The sequence below is a fragment of the Grampus griseus genome (genome assembly GCF_964374135.1).
Source record: "Grampus griseus genome assembly, chromosome: 4".
NCBI classification, from domain to species: Eukaryota; Metazoa; Chordata; class Mammalia; order Artiodactyla; family Delphinidae; genus Grampus; species Grampus griseus.
In genome coordinates, this window is record NC_138997.1 from 130,016,497 (window position 1) to 130,035,065 (window position 18,569).

At 36.0% G+C, this 18,569-nt stretch overlaps 1 protein-coding gene across 3 annotated transcripts in view; it reads left to right on the forward strand.

Annotated features, from left to right (window-relative positions):
• Positions 1 to 18,569, forward strand: part of INTU (inturned planar cell polarity protein) — a gene marked incomplete at its 5' end in the record, with an annotated part of 79,002 nt that overhangs the window by 27,780 nt on the left and 32,653 nt on the right. For all 3 annotated transcript variants that reach the window (XM_082653564.1, XM_082653562.1, XM_082653563.1), the window contains 2 exons: positions 5,805 to 5,890; positions 14,345 to 14,548. In XM_082653564.1, coding sequence (XP_082509690.1) covers positions 5,805 to 5,890; positions 14,345 to 14,548 — 290 coding nt within the window. The remainder of the gene's footprint in view (positions 1 to 5,804; positions 5,891 to 14,344; positions 14,549 to 18,569) is intronic.

Below are 18,569 nucleotides of genomic sequence, written 5' to 3' on the forward strand. Positions count from 1 at the left end.
CCCATGGTACTTGAACCACTAGTAAAAGAAAGACACTGAAGCAGTGTGTTCACTGGAAAGACAGTATTTTAGAGTTTTTAGGCCTTTGTTGAGAGCGTCTGGTTGTTACTTCCCCCTACGGATGAGCACCAAAGGAATCGCATGACTTACCCGAGAGCAGACAGCCAGTCAGTGATACAGCTGAGACCCATGGGTTGTGAATTCCATTCACAGAGCTCACTTGAATGGGTGTGCCAGGTTGCTCACTTGAATGGGTGGGGAAAGTGCCAAAAGATTTCTCTTTGAAACAAAAATGGAAAGAAATGATTTAATCCTTTCAAAATGTGATTGGGAAATAAGTGTTAAACTACCACAATGTACTGTTTAACCCAGTTAATTCATTCTGAGACATTTGTCCTAAAGAAGTAATCTAAAACACATCTGCAAACCGCAGCCATCAGATCAAATCAGGCCCACCACCCATTTTTGTACAGTCAGCAAACCAAGAATGGTTTTAACCTTTTTCAATGATTTTTAAAAAAAAATCAAAAGAGTGATATTTTATGACATATGAAAATTATATGAAATTCAGATATCAGTGTTCATAAGTAAAATGTTATTGGAACATAGCCACATTCATTTGTTTATTGCTGCTTTCAAGCTACAATATCAGAGTTGAGGAGTTGCGACAAAGGCCATATGGCCTGCAGAGCCTAAAATATTTACTGATCTGACCCTTTACAGAAAAAGTTTGCTGACCCTAGATGTAAAAACAGGAAAAGCTATGTGCACGAAAACATTTATTTGAGCATTCTTTAATAATAATAAAAAGCATGAAAATGTCAAACCAAGGGTCTGATTATTTAAATTATAATTTAATAAATTTGTATGTTATTTGACTATTAAAATTGTAATTCTAAACACTGTATACCAGCATAAAAATTCTTATTACTTGAGAAGTTTAAAAGGAAAAAAATCCTTGATGCCTCATTTGTGTGAACAAATGTAAAGACTAAAAATAATTTGCAGAAACAATCATGGCTATAATGCCATCAATAATTTATAGCTATCAATAATTTTTACAACATTTCTGCAATATTATTTTCTATTTTAATGAGAAATAAAAACCTGGCACTAGTTTCTTATCCATCATCTTCAGAGAATGTGCTGTTTTACTTAATATTCTGAATGGTAGTTACAGTAGATGAGCTATCCTTATTCAAGGAATTCTAAAATGGTAGGTTGGGAGGGGCCTTAATTTTCTCTGGTTTAGTGCTTACATGTTATAGTTGAGGGATTGATATTGAAGTTAAAAAAATACAATAATTTTTATTCTCTCAAAACTTAAGAATTTGTCAGTAAATGCATTAACTTGAATGTATAAAATGGCAGTATGTAACTATGTTTCAAAAACCATATGCTTTCCCCTCTGAAGTCAAATTCAGCTTAATTTAAATGATCTATTTATTTATTTATGTAAATTTTTTTTTTTTTTTTGGCTCTGTTGGTTCTTCGTTGCTGTGCGCGGGCTTTCTCTAGTTGCTGCGCGCAGACTTTCTCTAGTTGCCGCGAGCGGGGCCTACTCTTCGTTGCGGGGCGCGGGCTTCTCATTGCAGTGGCTTCTCTTGTTGCGGAGCACAGGCTCTAGGCGCACGGGCTTCAGTAGTTGTGGCATGCAGGCTTCAGTAGTTGTGCCTCATGGGCTCTAGAGCCGCAGGCTCAGTAGTTGTGGCACACGGACTTAGTTGCTCCGTGGCATGTGGGATCTTCCCGGACCAGAGCTCAAACCTGTGTCCACTGCATTGGCAGGCGGATTCTTAACCACTGCGCCACCAGGGAAGTCCCTAAATGATCAATTTAAATGCACAATCTGATCCCACCCCACTGTCTCATACCTATTTCCCAGTCCTCTTGTATGTAAATACCAGATTCTAACAAGACTGATTTATTCTTTTTCCAATGACTGCCAAGTGTACCTTGTATATCCTTCTATTCTTTAGCATTCATGGTCCCTGACTCTCACTTGGTGCTTAGCCAAAGTTGCTTTGTTCTGTTAAGCGGGTATATTAATTTTCTATTGCTGCTGTGACAAAGTACCACAGACTTAGTGATTTAAAGCAGCACAAATTTATCATCTTGCAGTTCTGGAGGTCAGAAGTCTAAAATGCGTCTTCCTGCACTAAAATCAATGTATCCACAAGGCTGCATTCCTTCTGGAGGTTGCAGGGGAGAACCCCTTTCCTTGGCCAGCTGCTGGAGGCCACCTGCATTCCTTGCCTTGTGGTCCCTTCATCTTCAAAGCCAACGGCGTAGTATCTCCATGTCTCTCTTTCTCTGACTCTGTGGTTTTCCTGCCTCCTTCCTATAAAGGCCCTGTAATTACATTGGGCTCTTTTGGATAATCTCCCAATCTCAAGATCCTTAACTTAATTACATCTGAAAAGTCTCTTTAGCTATGTAAAGTAACATATTCACAGATTTCAGAGATTAGGGTGTGGACATTTTTGGAGGACAGTTATTCTGCCTACCACGGTGTGTGTGAGTTTTAATTTTTTTCTCTTTGCAGTAGTAATAATATATGCTTATGGTAGACCATTTAGAAAATGTAATTAAACAAAACAAAGAAAAAGCCCAGTCACCCAAAGGGATTTACTTAAGCATTTTGATAAACTGATCTCCCCCTTTATGTTTTATTTGATTCTTGAATGAAATCTCTTGATAAACTTGATAAATTTTCCCTCTTACTTCTACCCATCAATAATTCTCAGACTATTTCTTATTTAACAATTCAAATCAATTCATGCAGTTCATTTCCTTTCAGCCTTTGAAATGGGACCCTGCATACTAATGACTCCCATGCACTTGTTGAGAAAGAACTTTCCTGGAGTGCAGGCTGCCCACTGCAGTGATGTGATGTCCAGGAAGCCTGCCATCTCTGAGTCACCTCACAGAGGGGCTCAGAAAAATGTGAGGAAAGCAAGTATCTGGAAAATGAGAAGTGGATGTACCATTTCTTTTATAGAAAGAGACAATTTTCTACTAAACATTTAGAAATATTGTGTATATACTACACTTGTTCTAAAATTTATTTTCATATCTTTTGTGATGATACATGTCTCCTATTTTTAGAGGTTTGTTGGACATGATGCTTTTAGATGATACTTCCTACAACACTCAACTACAGAACTGTATTCATTAGGGTTTGGAGGGGAAAAAAAACAAAGAGTCATTTGGGACATTATCCAATGGAGTTTTAGTTTAAAGGAGCAAGGTTTAAATCTTTTCACCATTTAGGTGTCCTGAGGATAGAATAATCTATAGACAGTAGAACTCATGGTTGGTACGGTCCAGAAGGGATTTTGTTTTATCAATACATCAGTACTTCTATATTGTGTTCACCTCCCTCCCTCCCAATCTCTCTCTCTCTCTCTTTCCCTCCCTCCCTTTTTTTAAAAAATGTTTATTTATTTATCTATTTATTTGGTTGCACCAGGTCTTAGTTGCAGCAGGTGGGCTCCTTAGTTGTAGCATATGAGCTCTTAGTTGCAGCATGCATGTGGGATCTAGTTTCCTGACCAGGGATTGAACCCCGGCCCCCTGCATTGGGAGCGCGGAGTCTTAACCACTGTGCCACCAGGGAAGTCCGCTTCCTTCCTTTTTAAACTCACGATAGCTATAAATAATTTGATATAGTACACTTGTTTAATATCTTATTTAAAAATAATTAGGGGAGTATGTTGCTTTTTCATTTTTCCAAGTTGAATTGAAGTTGGAAGCTTATTTTAGTTTGCAGGTTCTTACTCTTTTCTTCCAGTTTGATTGAGATATAATTGACATACAGCACTAAATTTAAGGCATACAGCATAATGATTTGACTTACATACATCATGCAATGGTGACCACAGTAAGTTTAGTGAACCTCCATCATCTCATATAGATACAAAATTAGAGAAATAGAAAAAAAAATTTTTTCCTTGTGATGAGAACTCAAGATTTACTCTCTTAACACCTTTGTTATATAACAGACAACAGTGTTAATTATATTGATCATGTTGTACATTACATTCCTAGTACTTACTTATCTTATACCTGGAAGTTTGTACCTTTTGACCACCTTCATCCAATTCCCCTCTTCTCTCCTCCCCTGCCTCTGGTAACCACAAATCCAATTTCTTTTCTGTGAGTTTGTTTGTTTATTTTGGAAGTATAATTGACCTACCACCCTATGTTAGTTCCTGTTACACAACACAGTGATTCGATATTTCTATACATTTCAAAATTCTTTTAAGAAAAGTTACCAGGTTGCTCAAAGTGCTGCAACAGCAGACCATCATATAAGGCTTGGTGCCCAAACCTGAGGAACTCTCAACTGAATAGCATCTCTTGAGCATTTGAACCTAGTGTAGGTCATTGCAAGCTTTCAGAGGGCTGGCCTAAGAAACTCATGCTCACTCTGCACTTAGCCCCTTTCCCATATGATACACATCAGGGAGAGCAAGGAATGAAGGGATGGGGGGGTGGTGAGGAATAGCAGTAGCTAAAGTAATGGCAGTTTCACCTGTTCCCCAACCCTCATTCCCACAGGGCATCATGAAAAGGGCCAGGTGACCCGTACACACATAGTGGGTTGCATTAAAGGACAGGAACTTAGAGCTTAGGGAACATAAATCTTTTATAAAGAACAATTATTAACAATAAGATATTGTTAATATATCTTATACAGTACTTTTTTTTTTTTTTTTTTTGCTGTTATTATACTGTATGTTTGCTCTGGAGGGAGACACTATCTCATCCAAAGCTGTTCGCTATACAGACAACCTTGAAAAGATAATCCAGAACACAGACTTTCAGTGTCTTGGCTTTTAAGATATACGAAAATATGAGAGACCAATGGAGAATTGTCTACCAACACTATTTTGTCTATATATATCAATATATATTTATTATCTGTCTTCCCCAAAGAGTATTAAGCTCCATGTGAGTAGAGTTTTTTGTCTGTTTTGTTCAATTCTCTATCTGCAGTGCCTAGAACAGTGCCTGGCATACAGCAGATGCTCAATAAGTATTTGTTGGATAGACTAATGAATGGATGAGTATGAATTATTTAATCAATTTCCTAATGATGGGAATGAGGAGAAAAAAATAACCTTGGTATGTGTATTTCTATTAATATACTGACTGGTGTTTAGATATTACCTTTATGTTGTGAAAGTAAATTTCCATTTTAACACTGATCTTTATTAAAGCCACCTGATTTGATAATATACACATTTAAAGAAAAGCCATGGAAAAGGAGATTTTTTACCGAAACATGCTATAGGTTTTATTGCGGTTGGGGGCTTTTGAAACAAAGACGTGTGTAGGCACATATCAGTAATAACAGTGAATGCACAGCATATTGAGTTATGATATACCACATGGATTTAATTAAAATGTCAGCTGCATTTTTTTTACTGTGAGTCTAAGTGGTTAGATTCAATTTTGTTAATTGCAATATTTGGCTACAAATTTTCCATTTGTCCCTTGGGTTTATGTAATTCTCCCAATTGTATCAAAAATGAGAATATTCATCTCTTTGAATATTCATAGGTTGTATTAAGTTATGGTGCAATGTTGGGCTGTGTTACAGTTTAAGAAAGAGTGGGGTGGGAGATTAGTTCTGCCACTAATGAGCTTTATAACCTTGAACAAGTCCCTGAATGTCTGTACCACATTTTCCATTGTACTTTGAAGATCAGAATAGTTGCTTTATAATGTTCCAATTCTAGATCTTTTTCCATTTTGGATACTCACACAACTGTCTTTTATTGTGATTCTGTTTTCAGGTGATGTCCTTGTTGCCGTGAACGATGTAGATGTGACCTCTGAGAACATAGAGAGAGTTCTATCTTGCATTCCTGGACCTATGCAGGTGTGGACATTCTTTTTCTGTGTTTTATGATGAATTACATGAAATAAGTTTTTGTGCTATCTTTTTATGAAATTCTGAAAATAGTCATGTATAATGGGCGAGTTATACTTAACATGCTAGGATATTTCTAAAATTTTAGCTCTTAGAGATTGTTCCAAAAAGAGAGAAATATCTACAAGAACAATAATAACATACATAATGACCAACTTGCCATTATAAGTACCATACCTGCTGATGAAAATCCAATTCCTAGAAAAGCCATTTAAAATAGTCATGGAATTTTCTATGTTCTCACTTAGTAAAATCATAATTGCTATAAAGTTTTTTATTGTGGTTTTGTTTATTTTAAAAGCTATACTATTTTCTTGATTTTTTTTCTTTTATGTTATCTAGTTTAGCCTTACTCCTGAGCTTTTAGCTTAATGAATTATTTTTCATTCCTTGTAGGTAAAAATAAATCTCTTTCATAATAAGTTATTTTGATTCTCTAAGCATTGACATTTTGTATTACAGATGACATTTTTATGTCATTAGATGTATTTTTTCTTTTTTAGTTTTGTTTTTTTTAATTTAATTTTATTTATTTTTTTACACAGCAGGTTCTTATTAGTCATCAGTTTTATACACATCAGTGTATACATGTCAATCCCAATCTCCCAATTCATCACACCACCACCACCACCCCCTGCCGCTTTCCCCCCTCAGTTTCCATACGTTTGTTCTCTACATCTGTGTCTCAACTTCTGCCCTGCAAACCGGTTCATCTGTACCATTTTTCTAGGTTTCACATACATGCGTTAGTATACGATATTTGTTTTTCTCTTTCTGACTTACTTCACTCTGTATGACAGTCTCTAGATCCATCCTCGATTAGATGTATTTTTAAAATGCTATACCTCCTGTTTAAGAATGTTCTGCTCTTGTTATCATCAGGAATTGGCTTTCTCTCTTTCGAGGGGTAGGGACGGTGATATGTTTTAGACAGGTTAGAGACTCCATCAGGCAGTGAGAGGATGAAGCAAGTTTCAGATTGATCAGGATGAAGAACAGAATGCCTGATAAATCAGAATCATATCTGCATCTGATTTGAGATTCTGAAATAATAGGACCCATTATGAAATTTCTTGTTTTCTAAGAAAAAAGACTCCTGTTATGTTTACTTCCTTCTCTTAACACACACACACACACACACACACACACACACACACACAGATGCTCTGTAAATTTAGCTATCTTCAGAAATGCAAAATGAAAGTGCTAGAATAACTGTGGTAGCCAGTGACTAGCAATGTCTAGGAGTGGATAGAGAGATGGGGATGGAGGTGGGGTGCTGTGTGAAATAATAGCAATCAGGGGAACATAGTGCTTTAGTAGGGTGTGCTGATATCCCCTTTAGTTGCTAGATGAGGGGAGGAACAGGGATGGGCCAAGGTACTAGGGCACCTTAAGGGGTCCAGACAGCAGCTGCTTGCCAGTCAGTAATGAAGAATTACAGTATTTTAATGACTGAAACAGTGTCACCCAAGTAAACTGGCTGCGTATCAGCCCCAAGTGAGGGCTCCTCCTTTCTTGCCTATGTCAGTGGCAGGTGTCCTGTCAGTACTACCAAAGTTCAACCACATCTGTTCTGTCTTCAAAAAAAGAATTATGTTTCCAGTGGAGTCACATTATACTTATATTTAATTAACATTTGTAAATTCAGCTATGCACCCTTGGCAGAAAAAGAAGAAAAAGAAATAATGATTTAAATATTTTTGGACCAATTTCATCCACCATTTCCATGTCCTCATTAAGCGTGAAATAGCAGTGTATCTGCTGTCTGCCTGGTTTGCCTTACAACTGCATTAAATGTGGTTCTGTGCTTAAACATACACACACACACACACACACACACACAAATATATGTATTTGTATATATATTTATGTTTATTTTATATATATTTTTTAACAACATGGCTCTTAAGTGCCAATTCTTACATCTTGTGCAGAAATGAGGAAACAGCCATTTGTTTTAAAGACGGAAGAAAAACTGTTGTGAGTTGGAATTAGCCTATTGAGAGAGTATGTTGTACTCCAGCATGGCCTTGCCTTCCTACTGCAATTTCAAGGGGATTTTGACTATATACAACCTGAGAATTGGGAAGGGAACTAGTGTTTGTATGTGCCATCAAGTGTGTCAGTGCTTTGCTAATAGCATTCCCTTTGATAATTTCATTTGTTCCCCATAACAAACTGTAAGAATCTGATCATTTGTATTCCTGTTTTATACATGAGAAAAAAAATCTGAGAGAGAGTTAATGATTTGTCCAAGGGTGCAGAATTAATAGCTCAGAGCTAGAACTGAAACTGACTCCAGAGCGTGATACTCCCATTTCATACACAACCTGGGTGGATCTTTGTGTCTGCATCCCCTTGTTCTTGTTGGGCCAGAACTAACTGCAGTGGACTTGTCTCAGAAAAAGCTGTTCTACCTGGTTTGTATCTATGGCATTTGAAACCCTTATGCAAGCAATAAGGGGAGAGGAATGCTGGTTTATAAAGAATACCTTAGCAGACTTAACATTTAAATTTGGAAATAGCCAACAGTAACATTTTAAACTTACAGTATAAAAATAGCCTGAAAGCCTTCTTGTCATCCAACAGAAGATGCCCTGGAGGAGAGTATAATGTGGTAGAAAGGTCACTGAGGAGAAGGAGGGCAGATCTCTATTTTAAACCTCGCTCTGAGCAAGTTTCCAAACTCTTCTGGGTTTCAGTTTCCTCATTTATAATCAGAGGGGATTTGAGAGAATAAATCTCTGAGCCCCATTCCAACTCTACAGTTCTGTGTTTGAATTTTAAATAAGTTCTGTTATAAATAGTTTCAGAACACCAGGATGAAATCCAGAGGCAAAGCCTATATACTACATGAGGCACAAAAAGCCCAAATCATTTCTTTTGAAGCCAAGTTTTAAGAGTCTGCAAAACAATTATCTTAGATTCTTCAAAAATGTTAATGTCATGAAAGAAAAAAAGGCTGGACAACTGTTTTAGACTAAGACAGACTGAACTAACATACAACCAAATGCAGTGACTAATCCTTTATTGATCCTGTAGTGCACTTAGGAACAGCTGTATTGGGATATTTGGGGAAATTTGAATACAGCCTTTACTAGAGAATAGTATTGTGTTTAATATTAAAATTCTTAAGTATCATAATTGTATTTGGTTTTGTATCCTTAGGAGACATGGACTAAAGTACTTAGCAATGAAGCATTAAAAGAGCTGCAAATAATTCTCAGGTAGTTCAGGCAAAAATTTTTTTTAAATAGAGAGAGAGGGTGAGGATGGAAGGAGAGGGGAGTCACACAAGCGAGAAGAGTGGGAGGAAGAAAATGTGGCAAAATGTTAAAAATTGCTGAAACTGCGTGAGAAATATATGCATAATCGTACACTTCTTGCAACTTTCCGTAGGTTTAACGTTTTTTGAATAAAAAGTTGTGGGTTTAAAAAAAATGTTTTAAAAATTCAAAATGACAAGAACAAAGGTGCAAGTACTTTTCTAATTACTGACTTTTGTGACCTTGGCCTGTTGTCACAGCTCTGTTCACTCATTTATTCAACAAGCACATAATGACGCAGTTATGCCATCCCCTCCCCTGGCTTAATCAGGAAACTTGGGTCCAAACATTGCAGTTGACCGGGATTGATTGCATTAAGCCCTGGACCATCACCGTGTTTCCTGGAACTTTGGAGGAAACCAACTCCTTTTCTGGGAGATCAGCCTGCAGAACATTCATCTTAGACTCTCATCTTTCAAGTACTTCTTAGGCCTAAGAGAGAGGAGAAAAGGCTTCTTAAAGGAGATGACACTTGAGTAGGATATTTTAACTTTTATTATTTCTTTGTTCCACAAAAAGTGGTGCTCATATATATTGTGGAAAGATTAGGAAATAGGCAAATTAAAAAAAAAAGTATTTGTAAGTGTTTTTTTTATTCTCAGAACCCAGAAGTAACCAGCTATGTCAGTGTTTTAAAGAAGACTGATGTGATCAGATTTGCATTTAGGAATGTATCCCTCTGGGTGGGACTGGAGGTTGGGAAACCAGGTGGTCAGCTTTCCAGTAGTTCAGAAGAGAAGGGGTGAAGGCCTGAGCAAAGGCCTTTGCTGTGGATATGGAGGAAAAGGAGTAGATTAGATTTAAAGTATGTGGGAAGTAAAGAGGACAGTACTTCCTGCAGGAGAGAGTGGAGTCCAAGATGCCTTCCAAGTTTTGTCTTGAGTAATCTTGTGAGATCACCCGGAAGAGGAGGATGGAAGAGAGAGAATTTGCTGAGCCACGTAGACTCAATTCCTTCAGAGTTTTCACTAAGGAATATTCAGAGCATCTGCCAGAAAGGAGAAAAGATCAGACACATGGAGAGCAACGAAGAAGTTGTGAGAGAGAGTGCAGACCATGGGGCAGAAGTGAGAGTGTGGTCTGGCTCTGGAGCTGCTTCAGATTCTGACAGCCTCCCCAGGTCCCATGTGTGAAGAGGATGGCATGGTAGCTAATGGGGAAAAAGGGTCGGTTGGTTGGTTTGGCAGAGGCTGAAGAGACATTGCTTGTCATGTGGGGTGGGTTGGAGGCGGGAGTAGAGAGAGGATATAATTAAAGCAACAAGATTTTGGAAGTGGTGAGTTATAGAGAGCATATCCTTGGACCTGAGGTAAGACATATCAGCTCCTGAACTGAGGGGCCGGGGCGGGGGCGGGGAACCGAGGAAAGAAAGGATGGGAAAATTGTACAAATAAGAAAACCTTTTGAGGGAGACAGGAGATGATGAAACTTGTCACCAGTTAATGTCCATGGAGGAACAACAGAAAACACTTTTTATAAGAAGCCTCATATAAACCCAACAGAAAAACCCTCTTTATAAGAACCTTCATATGAACTCTTATAAAAACCTTTTTTTATAAGAAGCTATAAACTATCTTAGATGCTTCTTAATAAAAGTTTTTTCCTGTAAAACGCATAGTATCCTTAATATTTACATATATCAACCCCTTTTTAAAAATGGCACTTAACTCTTAATTTGGTTGTCTGTCTTACCCATTTATCATTTTATCAAGACAACCAGATTTCCTGACATTTATAGCTACTTAACATGTAAGCATTTCAGAATGTCTTGTTAAAGTGTAGTTATCTTTGCATTATGGAGCCAACTTTACTTAAATCAGAAGAATGGTGGGTAAGATAGTTCCTTAAAGAATGTTAATGGATGGTTCTGTAGTTTGTGTATTTGTTTGAGTTTTTGTCATGCTGAGGGGAAAAGGTTCTTGCCCCACAGAAAAGAAGTTCTGATGTTTGCCAAGTGTAGCATTAAAGTTAGTTTTCAAGTGTGTCGTTCTTCACCAAGCATAGCAAACCACTCTTAAATTTTAGGTTGCCGTTGCTGCCTAAAGTAAAATTGGTAAATTTTTATTTTAAGTCTACCAACTCATTTCCTTTTGTCATTCTTGGTGAGTCATACCCTATCTTTTGACCTCTCCACCCACAAGAATCTCAACCGGAGAAGATGCCCTCCCTTCTGTCTCTTCGGACACATATTTCTTTCTCTAAGGACCACTGGGGCGCACAGCTCTCACAGACGTTCCAGCCGACGCAGCCCGCCTCTGTGACACCTGCTCCCCTAGGATGTCGCTCATCTCCTGCTTCCTACAGTCAGATTTCTCACCCTCCACTCCATTCATATACCTAGTTCCTCCCCAAAGCCCAGTGCTGGGGACAATCTTCAAAGCTCCCCTCTATATTGGTACAAAGTCTGCACTCGGGATTTCCCCCAATTTGAAAGATTTCTCACATTCCCAAGGAATGTCTCCCGTCAAAGACTCCCATATATTTTCTTTTGGACACTCCTAAATCCTCCTTCTCAAATGAAAGAACCCCCTGAGCTCCAAGCCATTTTTACTTCATTGGATCCTTGTTCAAGGATTTAATATATTTATGCTTATGCTTATATTTTTACTTATGTATACATATATTGAGCATTACCCACTAGAACAGATGCCATCCTCAGAACATAGTCTTTCAGGCCATATAATGCTTCCATGTTGCTTGTTTGGGTCAAAACCTCACACCAGATATTCTTTTTCACATATTTCTAAGATTATGTTGGAAACAGTGTCTCTTCATCTCTCCTCACCTTATCCTTATATTAATTTTCCTCAGATAACTCTTGATTGTTCTCATATAGGATCTCTAACTTTTTATGTTTTTGTTTAGCTTACTTAATATTTTCCCCCAAAATATACTAGTGTTCTATTAGCCTTTTTAGATACAGTGTTCTAATAATACCAAGGGCCCATTTTTTCAACATCAAGTTTACAGAAAACATTAAAAATTAGTAAAGGTTGATCTTTTCCATTTAGAATATTAAATGTTTTGTAAAGAAACATGATCGTTTGGCCTCAGAAAAATTTCATGAGGAACTTCTCCCTTCCTACTCTCTAGTCATGACCTGGTTCATCTTAACTCTAAATATATATATATTGATGAATTTAGACCTCATGTCTCTTTTCTACTTGTTAATAAAATAAAATCTGAAACTTACTTTTTAAAATTATTTATTTATCTGGCCACGCCAGGTCTTAGTTGCAGCACACAGGATCTTTAGTTGCGGCATGTGGAATCTTTACTTGATATGCCGAATCTTTAGTTGATATGCGGGATCTTCTAGTTTCAGCATGCAGGCTCTTAGTTGCTGCATGTGGGATCTAGTTCCCTGACCAGGGATTGAACCTGGGCCTCCTGCATTGGGAGCATGAATTCCTAACCGCTGGACCACCAGGGAAGTCCAAGAAACTTATTTTAGAAAATATGTTTATTTAACTAAATTCACTTTAGGTAGACAAAGATAACTTAGTGCCTCTGAAGTGCCAGACAGCTACATATAAGCAAAACTGAATACAACCATAAATAGTCACTCTTTGCCAATCAAAAAAAGTAATCTAGATATTTCTTCATTTGAAAGCTTTTATTCATCAGGATAGATTTATTTTACAGTATAATACTAACAATAGTTAGATGGGCTGATGGGATTATGAATGAATTTTTTAAAATAATATGCTTAACATTTTTGATAAAAATGTATAAATATGTAAGGCTCATTTTTTAAAGGAGTGATAGTAGTAATATATTCATATTGATCATATAGTTAAAGTTGGCCTTGAAAATAGTACCTCTTTTAATAAATTATTAAAAATAGGTATTGTTTATTATTGTCTTGATAATAATTTTTAAATGTTTCCTCTCAAAATGCAACTTACTGCATACAAACAATTTTATCTTCTTTTAAATATTGACATTTCCTTTTTCCCACAGTTTTTTGAGGTATGATTGACAAATAAAAATCATATATGTTTAGGTTGTACAGTGTGATGATTTAATATCCTATATTGACCAGACTTCTTTATTCTTGATCAAGCATGAATTTATTTTTTGACTTTTAAAATTTAATCTAATTAAAGGAGTTGTTGCACTTTAATGTCTAAATTTAAAATTTTATAGGTTGTTACAGTTAGAATGTCCTGTCTTAACTTATCTGTATTCTGATAAGACTTTAAACATTAGGAACATTTTGTGCCTATATAGCTTGTGATGATGTCCTTGCTACACAAAATTAACTATATTTAGTGAAAAGTTCTTTTAGTCAAGATACACACTGGTGCTTCTTTGAAGTAAGCAAGTTATCTTTGGCCAGCTGGCATCTAGACACATATCTCCTTTTTCAAGGAAAGTTAATTGAGAAGTGGAAGCTACCTTTCAACAACTGGAAAATGGCCACATTCTGGACTCTTACCAATCTTGTTTGACATCAGGCCATGAAATTAAAACTATCTTGACAAAACTGATAGATAGTCTTCTTAGGGTCATGGTTCAAGATCTGGCATGTTGATGGTTTTTACTGTCCTTAGCCTTTATTTTAAAGGACCACAAAGAGTGTCTAAGAGAAGAATATTTGAATATCACCTCACTTGAAAGGAGAGCTAATTCTGGTTATAAGAGGTTGCTTTTAATCCTGAATCTCTTCCTTTTACCTTCCCCAGATGAATCAGTGCTATTACCATTCTTAATGTAATGTTACTCTCTATTACGCTATCAGATCATACTAATTTTTGTTTTTCCATGGCATTTCTTGTATTTGTTGTCAGTACTTGGAATAAAATGATTAAGTTTAAACTAATGAACTTATATACAGAGAATTATATATTCTTAATAAATATTTGTAATAATACGTGCCAGATACTGTCCTAGGACCTGGAGATACAAATATAAATAGAATACACAGTCCCTGCCATCAAGGAGTCCATACTCTAGAATGATTTTTATGCATAATGTGCGTACCTGAGTGAATGTGCATGTACAGATCCTTTGTGAAAACCACAGCTGATTTTCCCTTGTTGAAAAATCAACACGTTTTAATTTTTTAAAGGTGAAACTGACATTCGAAAATGCATATGCTGTGAAAAAGCAAACAACTCAACCAAGACAGAAAAAGGCACAGTCAAACACAAGTGATTTAATCAAACTTCCATGGGGGGACGAGGACAAAGATACCCAGCAGAATATTCTAAACACTCCTCACATCGTTATGTATCTCACACTACAGCTCGACTCGGAAACATCAAAGGAAGAGGTGAGTGTCTTCTCAAAAGTGCAAAGGAAAAAAGTAAGGACCTTTTTATAGTCTTCCAAATGATTGTCAGTCATTCTGTGTCTTATGTTTTTGGTATGTCTCTTACACACAGCAGTCTTCAAATTGACAAGCTCAATGGGTCCATTTATAGAGATTACTGAAATATTTGAATTTGTTTCTTCTACCTTCTTTAAAAATTTCTATTTGAATTGCTTTTTCCATGATATTTTTTAAACTAAACTTGGTTGCTTGTATCATTATTATTCTTGCTGTATATTCTTATTTCTATTTTCTTGTGATTACTCTAAAAATTTTATATTTCTTTTAACAGATTCTAAAGTTAAATAATATCTTAACCCCTTTTCAAAATAATTCAAGACCCTTAGTACACCTTAACTCCAATTTCCCCCTCTTCACCTACATGCTATTGTCATCAATCTTTCAGTGCTATCATTTTTTTAAATTCCACAAGTTGGGCATAATTATACTATTAGTACTACTACTTATTATTATCATATTTTATACATTATAAAATATATAAACTATATATGATAAAATGCATATTTTGTACATCGTATTTTGTACAGATGAGTCATCTTTAAATTTACATATATGCTTGCCATTTCCTTTATTCACTATTCTTAAATCTCAGGCTGACCTTATTTGATCATTTTTCTTCTTCCTAAAACATATACTTTAGGCATCTCTTTTTAATGAAAATCTGTTGGTGATAATTTCTTTTTGTTGTTATTTATTTGATGATGTCTTTTTCACCCCTTCTTGAAAGGTAGCTTTATAATTAAACATTGTGAGAATAGGCCAGTCGCTATAACAAACAATCCTAATGTCTCAGTGGCTTAACATAGTAAAAATTTATTTCTCATTTCAATGTACATGTTCCTGGTCAAATGGCTCAATGATTTGAGCCCTTCATCCAGTGGTTCCATTATTCCCAAGCACTTTAGAGTCCTCTCTTGGATCTTTTCCATCTAGTTGGCCAATAAGAGAAGAGAGAAAGCATGCAATATCACATGGGACATTTCAGAGGCCTAGCTTAAAAGTAGGAACATCACTTCTGCTCATGTTCCAATGCCTAGGACTAGTTATATAGTCTCTCCCAGTGCAAGAAGGTGAGAAATATAGTCTTCCAGTGTGGCCAGGAAGAAGATGAAGTCAACACACAGCATTACTTATGCCAACTAGGTAGAAAGTTATTTTCTCTAATCTGTTCGAAGATAGTATTTCTTTGTCTTCTGACTTATGATTGCTGTTAATAAGTCTACAGTTGGTCATTTCTTTTAAGGAATCTGTCTTTTATTTTCTTTGCTCAGTTTCTTGCTTCTGGTATGTTCAAACTATTTTTTAACCTCTCCATAGTGTTTTTTTTGTTTGTTTGCTTAAACATTCCTATTTTTATTTTTAGAAGTTCCTGAAAAGTTTTTAACTAATCTACATGCAAATCTGCCATGATATTCCTAGTAGTCTTTTGTTGTTTCCTTGTCTTAGTGATTCTATATATTATTTCTCTAAGCATCTCATATGTAGCTCTTCTTCATTCTATATCTTCCCATTCCAATATCTCTAAGTCCTAATGGGGACTCTGACTTGTTGTGGCTTACCTTGTTATTTCCTTGGGTATCATTGACTAAACTTACTGCTTGATTTTATCTTTGGGAGTCCTGTGGTTCTAAATGGGAAATGCCTTCCTTCAAAGAGAATTTGCTTCTTCTGCTTCTATCACTGACATGGAGCACTTAAGCCTCACTAAAGGGTCTAGGTTTAATGCAGTGGTCCTAGGCCCAGCTCACCTACCTAGCCACTGGCCCAATGCTCAGTGTCCTGACTGAAGACACTGTAGGTATCAGCCCTCAAGACAACCTGCCTCTGTCCTTCTGCCCACTACTCACCACTCCCAGCTGAGGCCCCAGCTTGCTTTGCTGTGCTGGGGAAGGGGGTTGGAAAGGTATGGAGAAGATGTCATTGGAAGGTATGGAGAAGATATCATTGGAAACCTCTCTACTTGTTATATATCCAGCAGTTTAACAAGTGTGTTTTGGCCATGAATCCAGTTGCTTTACAGCACAAGGGTCTCAGAGCATCTAGTTTACCATAATGCTTTGAGCAGAAGCGAGATCTAAAAAGTTTCTACCTAGTTTACATTTCTTTCCTTTTGAAATCCTTGCAGCCTATACTCCCAATGCCAAACCCATTTTATCCAAAGGGTGTATTTCCTTGTGTTGTTTCTTCATATGTCAAAATTTAGCCAATAATTGAACTGGAAAGGAAGGGATTTACTTCTACATATTTTTATAATTTTCTGTGTTCTGAAAAATACATGGAGACCTAGAGTTGATAATTCTAATTTCTTGCACGTTTTACTAGTCCTTTGTATCTTTAGAACAATAAGAAATTTAACCATGTATTAAATAGAACACACAACATATTTCTGGGATGGTAGCATCCTGAATCTTTCAAGGTCATCTTGGAGTAGGATAGTGCTGAGGCCTTTTGTCATCCTTGCCTTTCTTTCCATGGGAAAATGTGTAGATATTTCTTTAATGAACAGGTTTCTGTCTGTGACAGCCCTGTATCAACACTGTAATTAGGAGAGGCTTTTTATTCTTACTGAACAGAGTGGAAACTGCTGCAAATGCATGCTACTAACGAGTGCTTTAAAATACAGCTAATTACATTGGTTAGGAACTGTAGAGCTTGCCAGGTCTTGAATTGTGAGGCTTTCTGGTCTGGTCACAGCAGAGGTTGGAATAGAGACTTTCTCAAATGACCTTTGTATTCTGGTATTACTTATTTTACAATTAAATGTCATAGGGTCATTTTGTTTTCATGTGAGTTACATATTTAATAACAGCTTGTTTTCTTCAAGTTACAAGATTTGGACATTTTAAAAAAAATGAATCAAAGACTATATAGTTATTTGTTTAAAGTGGTGTTTGGTATTTGGCTAAATACAGTAAGTTTATTTACCAGTTAAGGTTTAAATTTATCAAGTAGACGTAACAGAAGATCTTCACTGGTGTTTGAGTTAATTTCTAGAGTTAAAATGTTTTATAATATTTTTACATTATTACAGAAATTTTGAGTTGTTAGGCAGACTGTATTTGGCCACATAATTCCATAGCAATTTTCATATACTGAATGTGCTTAATAAGTATAAAAAACAGATATGTCCAGTTTGTTATTATTTATATTTTATCCTAATGTAAAAGTTGCGAAGGCATGGACTCCAAGTCACATAATTATTTCATATAAAGAGACACCAAAGCAAAGTGTAGAATGCTCTTTAGAGAGAGAACCAAAGAAAAGATACAGTATTTTAAGAGTTTGGGCTTTCAATAATGGCTATGTTAATATTTATGAATATTGTTATTAAGTAGCATAACTGGAAATTACTCTGAATTCTCTATGGTTTCTATCTAGAAATTTTAATTTTGCCTGCTTTTAATTTGTCTTGTGAGAAAAATAGCATGTTGCTTTAAGTAATAGCAAAAAAGTGAGGCAGAGAATGATTCAGTCCGTCATGTAAGAGTACTAGCAATGCACATCTTGATTTTGCAATTTATAAAAATGAAATTTTTTAAAAACTGTGTGTTTCCTGGGAATATGCTCTTCTTGAAAATAGAAAACTATTAAGCATTTTGTGAAAAATCTTATGGATTTAGTATTTTCCGTAATTTAAAATGTCTCTCTTTTAAAGTTTGAATACAGATTAATTTGTGGTGGGCAAACGATTTCAAATTTAAACAGAAGATTTTATAATATCATAATACTTCTTTCTTCCTATCTGCATGACTTTAATTTAATTTTGTATTCTCACTCTGTAAGTTTAATTGCAGTCTTGTCTTGTGTTTAAATAAAGATTTAACGGTGTCACCAAAGATGAAGCTTATCTTAAAGACTCCTAAAATTTACATTTGGTGTCTGTGTGCATATGCAACCACAGGAGATAAGAATATCTATATAACGAAATATAAATATTTTAATTTATTGTAAAGGGAGATTA